The sequence below is a fragment of the Oncorhynchus clarkii genome, chromosome 20 (genome assembly GCF_045791955.1).
Source record: "Oncorhynchus clarkii lewisi isolate Uvic-CL-2024 chromosome 20, UVic_Ocla_1.0, whole genome shotgun sequence".
Lineage (NCBI taxonomy): Eukaryota > Metazoa > Chordata > Actinopteri > Salmoniformes > Salmonidae > Oncorhynchus > Oncorhynchus clarkii.
The window spans coordinates 71389709-71409081 of NC_092166.1; the positions used below are offsets into that span (position 1 = coordinate 71389709).

A 19373-nucleotide genomic window follows, 5' to 3' on the forward strand; every position below is an offset into this window, starting at 1 on the left:
TATCAAGAAGGAGAGTGATGGAGTGCTGCACCACAATCCCCCGACCTCAACCACATTGAGATGGTTTGGGATGAGTCCAACCGCAGCGTGAAGGAAAAGCAGCCAACAAGTGCTTAGCAAATGTGTCCTTCAAGGCAAAGGGTGGCTATTTGAAGAATCTCAAATATAAATATATTTTGATTTGTTTAACACTTTTTTGGTTACTTCATGATTCTATATGTGTTATTTCATAGTTTTGATGTCTTCACTATTATTCTAAAATGTAGAAAATAGTAAAAAATGAAGAAAAACCCTTAAATTAGTAGGTGTACTAAAACTTTTGACCTGTAGTGTAAATAGCAGCTAAATACAGTATATAGCTATAGATAGTACACTGCATAATGAAACAATCCCTAGTAAAATAGTGTTTTGAGGGTGGACTGGCTGTATTATTTGGCATTAATAGGCTGTTTTTGCACACAACAACTTTATATCTGGGGCTGGGAGAGAGCACAAGGATGGCTCAAGTCTTGCACGTTCAGGTAGCCTATACAGGACAGCTGTATATTCTATTCAGCTATAAAATCTATTGGTAGCTGATTAGTATTATGTTGTATGGAAAAGGTATTTGACAATCTGCAGTGTTTAAATTTCCAACATGAATTACTGAAAAAGTAATTGCATTATCACCACCAGCCAGCAGTCTAAAAATGGCAGCATTGCGACACCTTGTACAGCTTCGTGAAATGTTAGGCTTAACCTGAGAAAATGACGACCAAATATACCTACCAAAAAACATTTATCCATTAGCTAAAGCAAAGCTGAGCCATTGCACCATAGAAAGCCTATCATCGATTTGATAGTCATGCAGTCATAGACATGTTGCAATTTCAGCACCATGGACATTGATCGGTAGTTTACTTTGTGAGTGGCTGTCTGGCTGACACGTTCAGTTAAAATGTTTTGCTCCTAGCAGTGAGTCACGTGGCCGTGGCCAGCTATATAAAGCAGGCAGACATGCATTGAAGCATTCAGTTACTGTTCGATTGAACGTTAGAATGGGCGACTTTATTTATTTATTTATTATTATTATATTTTTACCCCTTTTTTCTCCCCAATTTTGTAGTATCCAATTGTTCATCGTTACTGTCTTGTCTCATTGCTACAACTCCCGTACGGGAGGTCGAGAGCTGGAACCAGGCGTGCCGGGTTCCAGTATCTCAGAAACGGATGTCCTCCTGGGCTTATCACGCATGACAGTGTCTAGGGTTTACCGAGAATGGTGCGACAAACAAAACACATCCCGTCAGAAGCAGTCCTGTGGCCGAGAACAGCACGTTGATGAAAGGTCGAAGGAGAATGGCACGAATCGTGCAAGCTAACAAGCGGGCCACACACAGGCAAATAACAGCGCTGTACAACAGTGGTGTGCAGAACGGCATCTCGGAACACACAACTCGTGCTTCCTTGTAGCGGATGGGCTATTATTTCAGCAGACGTCCACACCGGGTTCCACTCCTGTCAGATAAAAACAAAAAGAAGCTCCAGTGGGCAGGCGGTCACCAACACACAATTAAGGATTGGAAAAACACTGCCTGGTCCAACAAATCCCGGTTCCTGTTGCATCATGCTGATGGCAAAGTCAGGATTTGGCGTAAGCAGCATGAGTCCATTGCCCCATCCTGCCTGGTGACAATGGTGGTGGTGGTGTAATGTTGTGTGGAATATTTTCCTGGCACACATTAGGTTGCATGATACCAATTGAGCAACGTTTCCATTCCCTGAAGAATTCAGGCTGTTCTGGAGGCAAAGGGAATCCAAAGGGAATCGGTACTAGATGTACCTAACAAACTGGCCACTGAGTGTACATACATAGACGCTGCCAATTGTTGGTAATGGAAATTTGTATAAAAGTCATGGAAAAGTCATGAAATTCCGTCTGTCAATATGTGTAGGTAGTTACCAGGCTAAGAAGTGACCAGCCAGTGTGAATTGTGTATTGTGTAAAATCAAAATAATAATAGTCTGGCTACAGTATGTACTGTAGGTTGAAGGTGCTCTTTCTCTCTCTCCATTTCTCCCCCTCTCTCTCTGGCTCTCTCTCTGTCTCTCTCTGTCGTTCACTCTCTCTCCTTCTCTCTGTTGCTTACTCTCTCTCTCTCTGGGCTGTGCAGTGAGCTTGCGTTCAAGACAGGAAAGTGGGTGAGACTACAGTCTGGACTCATTGTCCCTGTTCCTAATCAAAGGGTTCTGGCTACGTGATTTTAGCAGCACAGAGTATAGCCAGCCTCCCTGGTGCCTTTTTGATTCGCCGTATTGTCTGAATGACTTTTTATTTCAGTGTTTATTAATAATGTCAGGGAGCAAGTTTTAGCTTGAAAGGTACACTCAGCGATGTACAAAGTAATAAACAGCAATAGTGGGTAAATTTCCGCAGCAACTAAAAGTATTGACGCACAAGGCTAAACTTCGCTGTTTTGGTGCCGTAGCTACCACGCTGTAGCAGCGTGAAGCGAACCCGCGCACAGATACCCTGTGTGACTGTGTGAGAGCAAAATCTTGCATCGGGCTCATCGCAATATCTGCGGTGCTGCTTGTTGCAACGTCATAACGCTGAGTCTACCTTTAACGAAATCCATTTGTTATTCAAGCATTTGATATTGTAGAGCTCTGCAAGCATCAGCTTTGTCTTCCAGAGAGTAGTCATTGAGCGTAGGATGACAATGAAGATGTCTTTATGATTTCCACTCAAGGCCATTCTGTCAGTGGATTTCGCTTTGTTCGGACTTGGCAAATCAATGAAATCAGTGAAAGCCAGGATTGACAAATGTGATGCACGCACCTTTGCGTGGGAGGTCTACAACATTTAACGTAACGCCACATACTTAACCTGAGTTGACTCAGCCTTACCTCTCTGTGACCTGTTGAGCACTTTCATCCAAGAATACAAACAACCCTTTTGGGAATACTCTGGGAAGTAGGTACATGACTCCCTCTCACCCCCCACTTCTGAGAGAGAGAAAAGAAAACAGTGGCTAAGTTTTGTTTGAGACAGTAGCAGTTTGATCTGCTAGTGATGTGGGACAAGTCTGGACTGGCATGCAGTCGGCTGGTTGAAGCCTGTATGCCACTATAGACGGGAACGGGAGGAGAGGGGAGGAGTCTATTACCAGGCTATCTGTCCGTCCTCCTCGCTCTGCACAAGCTTATGTGAGACTGGAGCCTCTATGGGCAGCATTCACAACAGAGCACAGCACAATACACACAATCATACACCACCAAGCCATGTATACAACCACATATTATGTACTGTACATGCTCAGTTCACATCCACACTCATAAACCTAGAAACGAATGAACCTGGCAATAAACGCACTATGCAGACATACAAACATAACACCTACGTGTGCGTGTGAAATGCATAGAGTACAATCAAAATAAACAGCCATGTCTAGCTACCCCAGATACCATACCATTGAAGAGTGTCCCACGTAATGCCTGTTCTCCATGACTTCCGTTTGACCTTTATTCAGACACCACGGACTGTCCTCATGTATACCAGCTTTCTCTCCCTCTTTCACTCCCTCTTTCTCTGCCTTGCTCTCCCTCTCTCCCCCTTTCTCTCCCTTTCTCTCCCACTTTCTCTCCCTTTCTCACCCTCTTTCACTCCCTCTCTCTGCCTTGCTCTCCCTTTCTTCGCCTTTCTCTCCCTTTCTCTCCCACTTTCTCTCCCTCTTTCTCTCCCTCATTCACCCACCCTATTTCCATCTTTATGTATGTTGAACTTGAACATGCAACATGTATTGCTATGTCAATAGGTGATTTTCTGACAAAAAAAGATGGATCTTTTTGCACCAACTTCAATAATTATCTGAAGGAAAATAGCCCATTTTCTCTATATGGACACCATTTGGGATCTGCGTGTTAGCTCGAGAATTTAGGTGTAGTAATCTGGAGAAAGAATAACATGACATTATAATGCCCAGGTCTCGGATAACTCTCATTGGAATCGGGCATGTACTTAAAACTACTTAGTTAATATGGTCCAACTGTAGTTGTGTACTTAAAACGACTTGGTTAACATGATTCAGTTGTAGTTTAGCGTGGTGTACTTTAGCGTGGGCAGACAACAATATTTCCAGATAGAAATAAATATTAAGGGCAGTTTGTTCTTCTAAGTATTTGAACCAGGGTCTGCACAGCAGGGGTCGTGGGTCATGTTCAAAGCTATTCTCATTATGTCTCTTTTTAGAACTTCTAGGAAATGTATTACTCACTATTGATCATGGGCTGGTCCATGGGTCCTAGTGAATCATTTGTGTGTGTGCGCGTGTGTGCACGTGTAAGTTGACATTTATTGTTGGAGTCCTGGAGGAATAACTGAGCAATTTCAATTTAGATTTCCCCCTGCAAATTCAAAATGAGCAACATTGTAAAAATTTCTGAAAACAAAAATGTGCTTTTTGGTCATAATTTAAGGTTAGGGTTAGCAGTGTGATGAAGGTTAAGTTTAGGATGAACGGCTTTGTGACTGTGTCAGTTGGTAACCGCTCTGCAGAATTGCCTCCAGAACAAGTTTCATTACAAAAAAAACACTAACCTGTGTGTGTGTTTCTACGCGCACGTGTACGTACATGCATATGTGTGTGTGCATATGCCTGAGTGTTTGTGTCTTTCGGGCTGAATGGGGAGCTCATTTGAAGCGGAGGGAGGGAGGTTAACTGTCAGAGCAGAGAGGGTTGCTGTGTACGTAATGGAAAAATCACTCCACAAGATTAACATGAAACACAGGAAATGCTCTCAATTGAGCCTGATTGGTGTGTGTGTGTGTGTGTGTGTGTGTGTGTGTGTGTGTGTGTGTGTGTGTGTGTGTGTGTGTGTGTGTGTGTGTGTGTGTGTGTGTGTGTGTGTGTGTGTGTGTGTGTGTGTGTGTGTGCGTGTAATATAACATTTGTATGCCTGCCAAAATCATGAGTAAAGGTCCTGACAATGGTGACAGTAGTTCCTGTTCATTTACCATATGTATAGTTGAAGTCAGAAGTTTACATACACTTAGGTTGGAGTCATTAAAACTTGTTTTTTAACCACTCCACAAATTTCTTGTTGACAAACTCAAATTTTGGCAAGTTGGTTAGAACATCTACTTTGTGCATGACACAAGTAATTCTTCCAACAATTGTTTACAGACAGATTATTTCACTTATAATTCACTGTATCACAATTCTAGTTGGTCAGAAGTTTACGTACACTAAGTTGACTTTTAACAGCTTGGAAAATTCCAGAAAATTATGTCATGGCTTTAGAAGCTTCTGATAGGCTAATTGACATAATTTGAGTTAATTGGAGGTGTACCTGTAGATGTATTTCAAGGCCTACCTTCAAACCCAGTGCCTCTTTGCTTGACATCATGGGAAAATCAATAGAAATCAGCCAAGACTTCAGAAAAAAGTGGTAGACCTCCACAAGTCTGGTTCATCCTTGGGAGCAATTTCCAAATGCCTGAAGGAACCACGTTCATCTGGACAAACAATAGTACGCAAGTATAAACACCGTGGGACAACGCAGTCATCATACCGCTCAGGAAGGAGACGCATTCTGTCTCCTAGAGATGAACGTACTTTGGTGCGAAAAGTGCAAATCAATCCACAAACAACAGCAAAGGACCTTGTGAAGATGCTGGAGGAAACAGGTTCAAAAGTATCTATATCCACAGTAAAACGAGTCCTATATCGACATAACCTGAAAGGCCGCTCAGCAAGGAAGAAGCCACTGCTCCAAAACCGCCATAAAAAAGCCAGACTACGGTTTGCAACTGCACATGGGGACAAAGATCGTACTTTTTGGAGAAATGTCCTCTGATCTGAGGAAACAAAAATAGAACTGTTTGGCAGCATCATTTTGTGGGGGTGCTTTGCTGCAGGAGGGACTGGTGCACTTCACAAAATAGATGGCATCATGAGGCAGGAAAATTCTGTGGATATATTGAAGCAACATCTCAAGACCAGTCAGAAAGTTAAAGATTGTCGCAAATGGGTCTTCCAAATGGACAATGACCCCAAGCATACTTCCAAAGTTGTGGCAAAATGACTTAAGGACAACGAAGTCAAGGTATTGGAGTGGCCATCACAAAGCCCTGACCTCAATCCTGTAGAAAATGTGTAAGCAGAACTGAAAAAGCATGTGTGAGCAAGGAGGCCTAAAAACCTGACTAAGTTACACCAGCTCTGTCAGGAGGAATGGGCTAAAATTCACCCAACTTATTGTCGGAAGCTTGTGGAAGCCCACCTGAAACGTTTGACCCAAGTTCAACAATTGAAAGACAATGCTACCAAATACTAATTGAGTGTATGTGAACTTCTGACCCACTGGGAATGTGATGAAAGAAACAAAAGCTGAAATAAATCATTCTCTCTACTATTATTCTGACATTTAACATTCTTAAAATAAAGTGGTGATCCTAACTGACCTAAGACACGGAATTGTTATTTGTATTAAATGTCAGGAATTGTGAAAAACTGTTGTATAAATGTATGTATTTGGCTAAGGTGTACTGTATGTAAACTTCTGACTCCAACTGTATACTCGTACAGCAGTTTTTTTTTCGGTTTTGCCAGCAATAATCTCAGTTGGAGTTTGTTGGTTGGAAGCACACTCTGACGCAAGTTTCTTGTTGGGGTTTTAATGTCAGATTTTATTTTATTTTTATTCATGAGAGATATGGCCCATGTTGGTGCATGGTATGATATGTTATCCGTTGTAACTCCTCACCAGCCAGCTTAAGACTCAAAAGCTATTTAATATTTGAGAAATGCCTTGCAGCATTGCAATTTCTGTCATGTGATTTCCCTCCAAAAGGCCTTCTCTCTAGAGCGAAATGGGCTGACTGTGCAAGGAAGTAAAGAGACATTCAAGGGCCAGAACTTTGATCAAACTACCAACATGATAGCATTGGTACCTGACTGCTTCTACCTGCAAGACTTAAAGGGTTCTGCAACTGTCCCCATATGAGAACCGTTTTTAGTTTGAGGTAGAACCCTTTTTGGTTCCAGTTAGAACTCTTTTGGCTTCCATGTAGAACCCTCTGGAAACAGTTTTGCATGGTACCCAAAAGGGTTCTATCTTAAAAACCAAAAGGGTTCTATCTGGAACCAAAATGAGTTATTCAAAGGGTTCTCCTATGGGGACAGCCGAATAACCCTTTTTTCTAAGAGCGCACTACTGTTAGTCGCTTTGGATGAAAGAGTCTGCTAAATGGCATATTATATATTATATTATTCAACAACAACAGATCCAGTCAAAGCAAAATCATTGGCACCCAGGTTATCTAAGTGTAACTGTCACAGGGTATATACTCAATGAACTTCTTCAAATAACTATCATTCCATTAGCGCTCTTCAACACCTGCTGCTACACATGGAGAGAGCACTGGTACACAGTGCTGTGCAATAAAATCATTGATCATTGTCATCATCTATTGTGCAGACTACATCAAATATCTAATTTAAGACTTGCTGGGTCATTGTGTTGTATTCATTTTCCTTGCCGCAGGTAGATTCATTTTTAGAACTGAAATAATTGGAAAAGGAAATTGAAAAGGAAATTGTGTTCAAGGTTAGCTTGAACTTAAAGCTACAAGTGCCTTTGTACTAAAATGTCTATTTGAGATTATGGCTGTGTCCGAAATCTGACTTCCATACTACTTAATTAAACTTCATACTGTGTACTAAACTACATACTGTACTATTTAGAATGTACTGTTTAAAAAAAATGCATACTAGGCTCATCCTACTGAGAATGCCTCATCTAATGCTCCCTTGCATTGATTCCCGCCATTGGTTCATTTTGGTAAAGCGCGACTCTTTGTCAGACACACGTGGATCTCAAAAGACGATTCTCTTCCTCAATAGTGTTCAGAAAATTCTATTAGATGAAAAGTCAAAATTAGTATGTCATCTGTCATTTAAAGCCTACAGTACACATGTTTTATTTTCTTCACATACTATAAAACTGAATTTTTTCTCAAACACAAAATATTTAGAACTCAAGTACAGGTATTCGGACATGGCCCATGCCTACTTGACATTAGTCACGTTGTATAATGATAGGAGACAGGCGCAGGAATGCAAAAATCTTTTTTTTTAATTTCTCTTCCCAAAAATAGCATACGTAATTTAAAAAAATGGTTTTACCTTTATTTAACTAGGCAAGTCAGTAAAGAAAAAATTCAGATTTACAATGACAGCCAACATCAGACAATGCTGGGTGCCACCCTATGGGACTCCCAATCACAGCCAGTTGTGATACAGTCTGGATTTGAACCAAGTTGTCTGTAGTGTCACCTACTAGCTGAGATGCAGTGCCTTAGACCACTGCACCACTTGGGAGCCCATGAACATGATGGGGACGAAGCCCAAAGCAAACACGTGCACATACAGTTGAAGTCGGAAGTTTACATACACCTTAGCCAAATACATTTAAACTCAGTTTTTCACAATTCCTGACATTTAATCCTAGTAAAAATGCCCTGTCTTAGGTCAGTTAGGATCACCACTTTAGTAGTACATCCACAGGTACACCTCCAATTGACTCAAATTATGTCAATTAGCCTATCAGAAGCTTCTAAAGACATTACATAATTTTCGGGAATTTTCCAAGCTGTTTAAAGGCACAGTCAACTTAGTGTTTGTGAGCTTCTGACCCACTGGAATTGTGATTCAGTGAATTATAAGTGAAATAATCTGTTTGTAAACAATTGTTGGAAAAATTACCTGTGTCATGCACAAAGTAGATGTCCTAACCCGACTTGCCAAAACTGTAGTTTGTTAACAAGAAATTTGTGGAGGGATTAAACAATGAGTTTTATTACTCCAACGTAAGTGTATGTAAAGTTCCGACTTCAACTGTATATAGATGTCCTAGGCTACTTCTTTCAGGTAATACATTCACTGCAGTATTAGCCTTATGCCTTATATTTAGATAATTAATGATGGATTATGCATAATAAGCTTCTAATTTATACCCTATAATGTGTACAGTATAGGCGTCAGCCTACTAATTATACAAATAGGCCCTATTATATTTCAAAATTAAAATCTAATTCACTAGCCTATACTTGTAACTTACTGCACCAGAATCGCATGTTCTCTCCCTGCTTTATCATGGTTACAATGATGTGTGTAATTCCAGTCCATATAATACAGTATTATATACTGAGTGTACAAAACATTATGACACCTGGTCTTTCCATTACATAGACTGACCAGGTGAATCCAGGTGAAACCTATGATCCCTTATTGATGTCACTGGTAAATCCACTTCAATCAGTGTAGATGAAGGGGAGGGGACAGGTTACAGATGGATTTTTAAGCCTTGAGACAATTGATACTTGGATTGTGTGTGTGCCATTCAGAAGGTTTTGAATGGGCAAGGGTAGAGGAAAGCATTGGACTCAACATTGGCCAGCATCCCTGTGGAACGCTTTCGACACCTTGTAGAGTCTATGCCCAAATAGATTGAGCCTCTTTTGAGGGCAATAGGAGGGGGTGCAACTCAATATTAGGAATATGGTGTAAAGTACTAAGTATTTTTTGGGGGGTATCTGTACTTTATTTTACAATTTATATTTTTGACTACTTTTACTTTTACTTCACAACATTCCTTAAGAAAATATAGTACTTTTTACTCCATACATTTTCCTTGACCCCTAAGCATTTTGAATGCTTAGAGTAGGACATGGAAATGGTCCAATTCACACACTTCTCAACAGAACATCCCTGTTCATCCCTACTGCCTCTGATCTAGCGGACTCACTAAACACACATGCTTCATTTGTAAATTATGTCTGAATGTTGGAGTGTGCCCCTGGCTATCCTTAAATTGAAATGGTGTAGTCAGTCTGGTTTGCTAAATATAAGGAATTTGAAATTATTTATAACTTTACTTTTACTTTTGATACTTAAGTATATTTTAGCAATTTAATTTAATTTGATACTTAAGTATATTTTAAACCAAATACTTTTAGACTTTTACTCATGTAGAATTTTACTGGGTTACTTTGACTTTTACTTGAGTCATTTTCTATTAAGGTATCTTTACTTTTACTCAAGTATGACAATTGGGTACTTTTCCCACCACTGGGTGTCCTTAATATTTTGTATTCTCAGTGTACAATACAGTGCAGTAATACAGTTCACACTCAAAAAGATTAGCCTACTGGAGATAGTTTCATTTATTTACCCAAGAGAGCAAAATAGCTATCTACATCTATGGGCTTTTATGTTTTTCTGTCGTGTCTTATATGTATCGGATAAAAGCACAATCATCTGGGCTTTTTGGGGCTTGGGCTCATTAAATGTCTTTCATGTAGGGCTCATAAAGTGTATGGCTCATAAAGTGTATGGCTTAATGTATGGCTCGGGCTCGGGATATACTTTTTGATCAAAGATCTAATCAAATCCAGACATAGGGCTATTTATATGCTTTATAATGCTTTTGAATGACACGTCCGGTTTTGGCAGCAAGGACCTGGTTGACCGGGAGAAAAGTGATATATTCTCAGGATGGAACATTTGTAAAATATCAACAAAGTAATAACACAGATGAGGTGATGTGACCTGGTGGGTGGAAAGAGAGGGTGGGCTGACAGATATGGAAAGAGAGGGTGGGCTGACAGATATGGAAAGTGAGGGTGGGCTGACAGATATGGAAAGAGAGGGTGGGCTGACAGATATGGAAAGAGAGGGTGGGCTGACAGATATGGAAAGAGAGGGGGGCTGACAGATATGGAAAGAGAGGGTGGGCTGACAGATATGTAAAGAGAGGGTGGGCTGACAGATATGGAAAGAGAGGGTGGGCTGACAGATATGGAAAGAGAGGGTGGGCTGACAGATATGGAAAGAGAGGATGGGCTGACAGATATGGAAAGACATAGGGATGGGGCAGAGAGAGAGGGGGGAGATGTCCTGATGGAAACGTCTGGAACATCTTTGGAACATGAGGTCTTAGCGCATAATGTGGAGCTTGTAAGAGTGCATGCATGTATTCAAACGCTTTTTAAATTCTTGCCAGATACCAGATGTTATTACATCAACCCCGATTTCCACAGCATAGATGAGTTGCCATATTCATACATTGCGCATTGGGCCTCATGAGCCCTTAATTTGCGGCTCGCTGTGATTTTCCTATTTTCCATTCATAATACATAACAATGATACAATTTCAATTCAATGTGTTTAATGCATGCCTGAATCACTACATTGAATATATATATTGTTCCTTGGACGGCAGATAGATGGCAGTATAGCGCAGCTGTTGAACAGAAAGGCCGCAATAGATCGTTTGCCAAAATAGTACGCAACTGCTCAGCTACAGCGACCGACACATATCAGTTTGCTACTAGCTAATCTTGCAGTCTGGTAACCATGGATCGATTTAATGTAAAATAGAAACGCAAATCTATTGACAATGAAAATGAGGGGGAAGAGCTGGAGAACAAGGTGACAGCTATGAACAAACAACCACCGGAGAACCAGTAAAATCAGGAAGATGGCAGCGGGGAAATGCAGCTAGCTAAAGTAGCTAACAGAAAGGCCAAAATAGCGTGGCTCCAGTTCCAAGAGACATGGACATACAAGTATTTTTTGTACTGCATACTGGGACTAGTTCACTTTGTCTTATTTGCCAGAACAGAAGGCAGTCAATTGTTTTAAACGAGCAAATTTAGAGCAACATTTCCAGTCGCACCATGCCCACTTTGACAAAACATATCCGCCACAAAGCAACCTCAGAAACAACCAAATAGCGCAACTCAAAGGACAACAACAAATGATGGACAGATCTAGCACTGTTGCAGAGAAAACGACAGAGGCAACATATGAGATTGCTTGGATACTGACGAGAAACAAAGCCTTCACAGACGCGGATATTGTCCAAAAATTTTTGGGGCCTCAGCCGAAATAGTGTATGCTAATTTCACAAACAAGGAAGCTATTTTAAAGCAAATTAAGGGACTGCAACTCTCAGACTCGACCATAACAAGGGACATAGAAGACATTGGCGAGGACATCGGTAAGCAACTGATTACTGACATATCCTTGGCACCGTGTTTTAGTATTGCTCTTGAGGAAAGCACTGATGTAAGAGACATTGCCCGATTATGTGTTTGAAAATTGTGAAACAAAAACAGAGAAACAGGCTGACCAATGCACACCTTGATTGCCTCACAAGGATAGCAACAACAGACTATACATTTAGAATGAATTCAATCAAGATGCAGAAGGGACATTTTCACTCATCCAACTACTGAGGTAACTCTTAATATGGGTATTATACATGTGATGTAGCCTATTTGATGTGTGTGTATATATTTGTGTTGTGCTGTACATCAAATCAATTGCATCTGCTCTATTGCTCTGAATTTGCTCTCAATTGATAATTGATAATATTGGAAGAAAAAGTACAACAAATTCAAGATCTGTACGAACCTATGAATGATTGTATCAACCCAATGTGGCCCCCTTACAAAAAAATTGTAACACTGCTCTATAGTAACATTACCTGCACTAATCAATGTTTTATAAGGATGAATGAACCCACCTAAACCTACCACTTCACTCCCAAGGAGAATCATGCAGATTGTTAATGTGTCCTTTTTAGGTCTCTGAAACAGAACAGTTGTGTAACGGCCTCACACTCACACACACACACAATCCCAGGTCGTGGAGGCTGTTTTGTGAAAACACCTTGGGCTGAATGGCATCTGTTAAAAGATGTTGACATATTTTCAGCAATCAACCATCAAACCCTGACCTGACTGGTTTCATGCCACTCCCTGGCATCTTTCATCAGACCTCTTATCTTCTCTCCTGTTCCTCCACTCCTGCCATTTCCAACAGCACCCTCCATCTCTCGCTCACTGCCCACAATAAAGGAGAGGAGCGATGGAGTGACACACGACTCTGTGTCTGTGGAACATTCTGTGTGTGTTTGTGTGCATACTGTACGTGTGAACCAAGAGTAGCCTCCATAGTGCAGATAGCTCCTCACAGTGCTTTTGGCCTCCATACAGAGAAAGTCCTATGGTGTTGTGTCTATTCACTGAGTAGGAACACTGAGAGTATATTTGGCGTTGTGTCGGTCATTGAGTAGGAACGCTGAGAGTATATTTGGCATTGTGTCTGTTCACTGAGTAGGAACACTGAGAGTATATTTGGCATTGCAGTGTTTCCCCTAGTATTTTTTTCAGCAGTGGTGGCAGAGTTTTTTAAAATGTATTATTTTCCCCTACCCCTACCACCCCTCCCCTAATTTGTGGCAGAGTGGCAGATCTATACATCTCCAATAAATGTGATGACACAGTGACTTTTTATTTATTTTTGTCTCATTTGTCTCTGACAGATGAATACTCTTCTATCTCTGACCTCTGTAACTGCTTCACTCTGACCTCTCAGACCTCATTTTGTCTCTATCTCTCCAGAGATCTGAAATTGGATAACATCCTGTTGGATGCACATGGCCACTGTAAGCTGGCTGACTTTGGCATGTGTAAGGAAGGGATCCTCAACGGAGTCACCACCACCACCTTCTGCGGGACCCCTGACTACATCGCTCCTGAGGTAAACCTCAACCCGCCTTCTTCTACCCACTACACTCTACACACTAGCCTTCATCCTCTACCCTTCATCTTCTACCCACTACCCTCTACCCTTCATCTTCTACCCACTACCCTCCACCCTCTACCCACTACCCTTCATCCTTTACCCACTACCCTTCATCCTCTACCCACTACCCTCCATCCACTACCCTTCATCCTCTACCCACTACCCTCTACTAACTACCCTTCATTCTCTACACTCTAACCTCTACCCACTACACTCCACCCTCTACAGTCTGACAGTAAACCACCCATTCATCTGGGACAGTCTGACAGTATTCAACCACCCATTCATCTGGGACAGTCTGACAGTAAACCACCCATTCATTGTCTGACAGTAAACCACCCACTCACTTATCTGGGACAGTCTGACAGTATTCAACCACCCATTCATCTGGGACAGTCTGACAGTACTCAACCACCCATTCATCTGGCACAGTCTGACAGTACTCAACCACCCATTCATCTGGGACAGTCTGACAGTACTCAACCACCCATTCATCTGGGATTGTCTGACAGTAAACCACCCACTCACTTATCTGTGACAGTCTGACAGTACTCAACCACCCATTCATCTGGCACAGTCTGACAGTTCTCAACCACCCATTCATCTGGGACAGTCTGACAGTAAACCACCCATTCATCTGGGACAGTCTAACAGTAAAACATCCATTCATCTGGGACAGTCTGACAGTACTCAACCACCCATTCATCTGGGACAGTCTGACAGTAAACCACTCATTCATCTGGGATTGTCTGACAGTAAACCACCCACTCACTTATCTGGGACAGTCTGACAGTACTCAACCACCCATTCATCTGGGACAGTCTGACAGTAAACCACCCATTCATCTGGGATTGTCTGACAGTAAACCACCCACTCACTTATCTGGGACAGTCTTGACAGTACTCAACCATCAATTCCATAAGTTACTCTCTCACATGTTGTACTCTTTCATTGACTCGACTCTTTACCCTCTACTCTCCTTCTCTCTCACCGTTTCATAAAAAAAGCTCACTCAATCACTCAATAAATTACTCACTCAATCACTCAATATATTACTCAATCAATCAATAAATTACTCAATCAATCACTAAATTTCTCAATCAATCAATAAATTACTCAATCAATATATTACTAAATCAATCACTAAATTACTCAATCAATCACTAAATGACTCACTCAATCAATAAATTACTCAATCAATCAATAAATGACTCAATCAATAAATTAATCAATCAATAAATTACTCAATCTATCAATACATGACTCAATCAATCACTCAATATATCACTCAATCAATCAAACTCATGTACTCATTTGTTCTACTCATTCTCTCATTATATCATCCCTAATGAGCTGGTATCACAAGTATTCTGTTCCCCCTTACTTATAAATCCTGCTGTAGTGTAGCTGGTGTTAGTGTTTCCTGTGCCCCTGTGTTTTTTAGATCCTAAAGGAGATTTTGTATGAGATGGTGTTACATTGTTTCCTGTCCCTCTGTGTGTTTAGATCCTACAGGAGCTAGAATATGGCCCCTCTGTGGACTGGTGGGCTCTGGGGGTGCTTATGTACGAGATGATGGCGGGCCAGCCCCCCTTCGAGGCTGACAATGAGGATGACCTGTTTGAGTCCATTCTCCACGATGATGTCCTCTACCCAGTGTGGCTAAGCAAGGAGGCAGTCTCCATCCTGAAAGCGGTCAGTAACCTACAGTTTATCTCCCTGTCCTAGTCTGCCTGTATCTCTAACCATCCCTCTTTGCTCTCCTTTTTATCCCCTCTTTCTTCATATCTTCCCCACTTCTTATTCCACTTGTTCTTTATCAGCCCCCCTTTCCTCCCCACACCTTACCTTATTGTCGTCTCCTCCTCCTCTTCCTCCTCCTGCTGTCTCTCTCTCTCTGCCTGTCTCTCTCTCTCTGCCTGTCTCTCTCTCTCTGCCTGTCTCTGGTGAGGTAGTAAAGTGGTGTTCAGTGATTAGCAGAGTGAGGAGCAAGGATGAGCAGGGCTGGGTGGAATTAGTTCAGAAAGCCAGAGTGGCTGTGCAGTGCTGTGTGGGCTGGGGAGAGAGGCCTGGGAGACGTTGCACTTCATGTGGGAAAAGAACAGCGTGTTTGTGTTCTCTGGTGGTTTCGGGGCTTGTGTAATCGCACAATCGGGGAGGCAGGGGTGAGCCGCCCCAGCATTCAGAGGGTCCTCCTCTTCCAAGAACGCGGCCGGCTTTCTGTGTGTGTGTGTGCGTGGGGGAGTGTGTAATATTTGTTAGTGTCCTGTGCTTGTGTGTGGATGTGAATTACGTGCTTTTTCGTTTGTGTCCTGTTTGGTGGTGTGTATGGACGTTGTGTAATTCTATATTTGTGTTTTAGTGTTGCAGAATATTCCTGTGAGTGTGTTAGTTTGTGTGTGTGTCCCAAGTTCCTGTGTGATCTTTTTTCCATCACAAGTCATGCGTTTACTTTGGCCGTCCCCTGCCTGTTTGCAAAGCCTTGTGGGAAAGCAGGCGTGCTTGCCTTGGACCGGCACGTGTTACTCTGTGATCAGTCTCACTGGTACTTTGGTCACATTACCCGGCCCAGAGGTCCTAATGGTCATATCTGACCACTAGATTCTTCAAATGACCACTGGTCTCTTAACGATGACCACAGAGCAGATCACTAAGACCACTCTGCACCACTTGACCATCTGAACCCCTCACTCTTGCTCTTTCACCTCTATTTCTCTCTTCCTAACATTCACATCCTTGCCCCATGTTCCTAAGGGGGCCAAGAGGATTAAGTCAAGTACCTTTATTTCCCTTCCCCCTTCATCCATCTGCCTGTTTCCCTGTCCTCTAGTTCATGACGAAGAGTCCAAACAAGCGTCTGGGCTGTGTGATCACCCAGGGCTTGGAGGAGGCCATCAAGGTTCATCCTTTCTTCAAGGAGATCGACTGGGTTCTGCTGGAGCAGAAGAGGGTCAAACCACCCTTCAAACCTCGCATTGTGAGTTAGCACTTATAGCTCAGACCATGTAGGGTGAAGTTGCCTGTAAACACTGATCTTGGGTCAGTTTAGCATTTTAAGGTTAGGATTGGAGGAGGGGAAGCTGATTCTAGATCTGCACCTAGGGTAAACTTCACCATGGAGTGTGTCTGAACTATTAGGGAACATACCGTACTGTATGTTTTAGGGCCCTTACTGTTCCTCCCTCACCATTATTAACCTCTAACCTTCAACATGGAAATAAGTCATAGACTTGTATGTGTTTATCCTCTATTATGCTTATTCAAGTGTATACTTAAGCAATAACGCACAAGGGGGTGTGGTATATGGCCAATATACCACAGCTAAGGGCTGTTTTTATGCACGACGCAAAGCAGATTGCCTGCATACAGCCCTTAGCCATGGTATATTGGCCATATACCACAAACGCCTGAGGTGCCTTATTGCTATTATAAACTGGTTACCAACGTAATTAGAGCAGTAAAATACATGTTTTGTCATGCCCGTGGAATGATTGCTATTGATGTCTTATTTTTGTTTACAATTCTATACATTTTGCTTTCAATTGTTTGGTTTTTGATTTCAACATCCATTATTTCACCCGTCCTCAAAAAAACATACTTTTTCATGTTCACAATTCATTTTATTTTGAATTCAATACATGGCGTGAAATTGACCCCAAATAGGATCTTCATTTGATCACCTTGTTGCAGCAGAACTTTCCTGCAATGCAGGACATTTTTTACTTGTAGTGTATTTGAGGTTTAAAAGGCTTCTGTAGTTAGTAATTTCCACTTTTTTTCCACACAATAATTATGTTAAGGCTGTGTAAGGGAGGCGAATTCAGGTGCAGGAGAGCAGAGTAGAGTAAACAGGCACACTTTTATTCCGGTTTATTTCGGGTCGAGAGCCAGACCCGGTTCACCGGGGTCTCACTGCGGTGACGGGCTGCGCTGATCTTTGGTGAAGCGCGGCTCACTGGAGGTGAACATGGGCGGCCTCCCATGTCTCCTCCGCGCGCCTGAACCAGTCGTCCACTGCAGGAGCCTCGGTCTGACCCTGATGCCACGGCGCCAGAACCGGCTGGTACCCCAATACGCATTGAAAGGGGGAGAGGTTAGTGGAGGAGTGGCGAAGCGAGTTCTGTGCCATCTCGGCCCAGGGCACGAAAGCCGCCCGCTCCCCCGGCCGGTCCTGGCAATAGGACTGCAAAAACCTGCCCACCTCCTGGTTGACTCTCTCTACCTGTCCGTTACTCTCGTGGTGAAAACCCGAGGCAAGGCTGATCGAGACCCCCAGACGTTCCATGAACGCCCTCCAGACTCTCGACGTGAACTGGGGACCCGATCAGACACTATATCCTCCGGCACCCCGTAGTGCCGGAACACGTGAGTAAACAGGGCTTCCGCAGTCTGTAGGACCATAGGAAGACCGTGCAGAGGGAGGAGACGACAGGACTTAGAGAAACGATCCACAACGACCAGGATCGTAGTGTTTCCCTGTGAAAGATGTAGATTGGTTAAAAAATCCACAGACAAGTGTGACCAAGGTCGTTGTGGAACGGGTAAGGGGTGTATCTTACCTCTGGGCAGGTGTCTCGGAGCCTTACACTGGGCACACACCAAGCAGGAGGAAACATAAACCCTCACATCCTTAGCTAAGGTGGGCCACCAGTACTTTCCAGTCAGACAGCGCACCATCCAACCGATCCCCGGATGACCAGAGGGGGGTGACGTGTTTGGCCCAATAGATCAACTGGTCACGGACAGCAGACGGAACGTACATACGCCCGACAGGACACTGGAGGGGAGCGGGCTCTGTACGCAACGCCTGCTCAATGTCCGCGTCCAACTCCCACACGACCAGCGCTACCAGGCAAGAGGCCGGGAGTATGGGAGTCTGATCCATAGGCCGCTTCTCTGTGTCATACAGCCGGGACAGTGCGTCTGCTTTCGTATTCTGGGAGCCTGGTCTGTAGGACAGGGTAAACACAAGATGGGTAAAGAACATGGCCCACCTTGCCTGACGAGGATTCAGTCTCCTCGCTGCCCGGATGTACTCCAGGTTGCGGTGATCAGTCCAGATGAGAAAAGGGTGTTTAGCCCCCTCAAGCAAATATCTCCACGCCTTCAACCCTTTAACCACAGCCAACAGCTCCCGGTCCCCCACATCATAGTTACGCTCCGCTGGGCTGAGCTTCTTAGAGAAGAAAGCACAGGGGCAGAGTTTTGGTGGCAAACCCGAGCGCTGTGAGAGCACGGCTCCTATCCCAGCCTCGGACGGGTCCACCTCCACTATGAACGCCAAAGAGGGATCCGGATGGGCCAGCACGGGAGCCGAGGTAAACAGAGCCCGTAGCTGCCCAAAAGCCCTGTCCGCCTCAGCCGACCACTGCAACCTTACCGGACCCCCCTTCAGCAGTGAGGTAATGGGAGCAGCCACCTGGCCAAAACCCAGGATAAATCTCCGGTAGTAATTGGCAAACCCTAAAAATCGCTGCACCTCCTTTACCGTGGTGGGAGTCGGCCAATTACGCACGGCTGCAATGTGGTCACTCTCCATCTCCACCCCTGATGTGGAAATGCGATACCCTAGGAAGGAGACGACCTGCTGAAAGAACAGGCATTTCTCGGCCTTGACGTACAGGTCATGCTCCAACAGTCGTCCAAGCACCTTGCGTACCAAGGACACATGCTCGGCGCGTGTAGCTGAGTATATCAGGATGTCATCGATATACACCACTACACCCTGCCCGTGCA

At 43.3% G+C, this 19373-nt stretch overlaps 1 protein-coding gene across 1 annotated transcript in view; it reads left to right on the top strand.

Annotated features, from left to right (window-relative positions):
* Positions 1–19373, top strand: part of LOC139376857 (protein kinase C epsilon type-like) — a 155233-nt gene that overhangs the window by 129762 nt on the left and 6098 nt on the right. The window contains exons 12-14 of the mRNA XM_071119821.1: positions 13454–13592; positions 15144–15332; positions 16468–16614. Coding sequence (XP_070975922.1) covers positions 13454–13592; positions 15144–15332; positions 16468–16614 — 475 coding nt within the window. The remainder of the gene's footprint in view (positions 1–13453; positions 13593–15143; positions 15333–16467; positions 16615–19373) is intronic.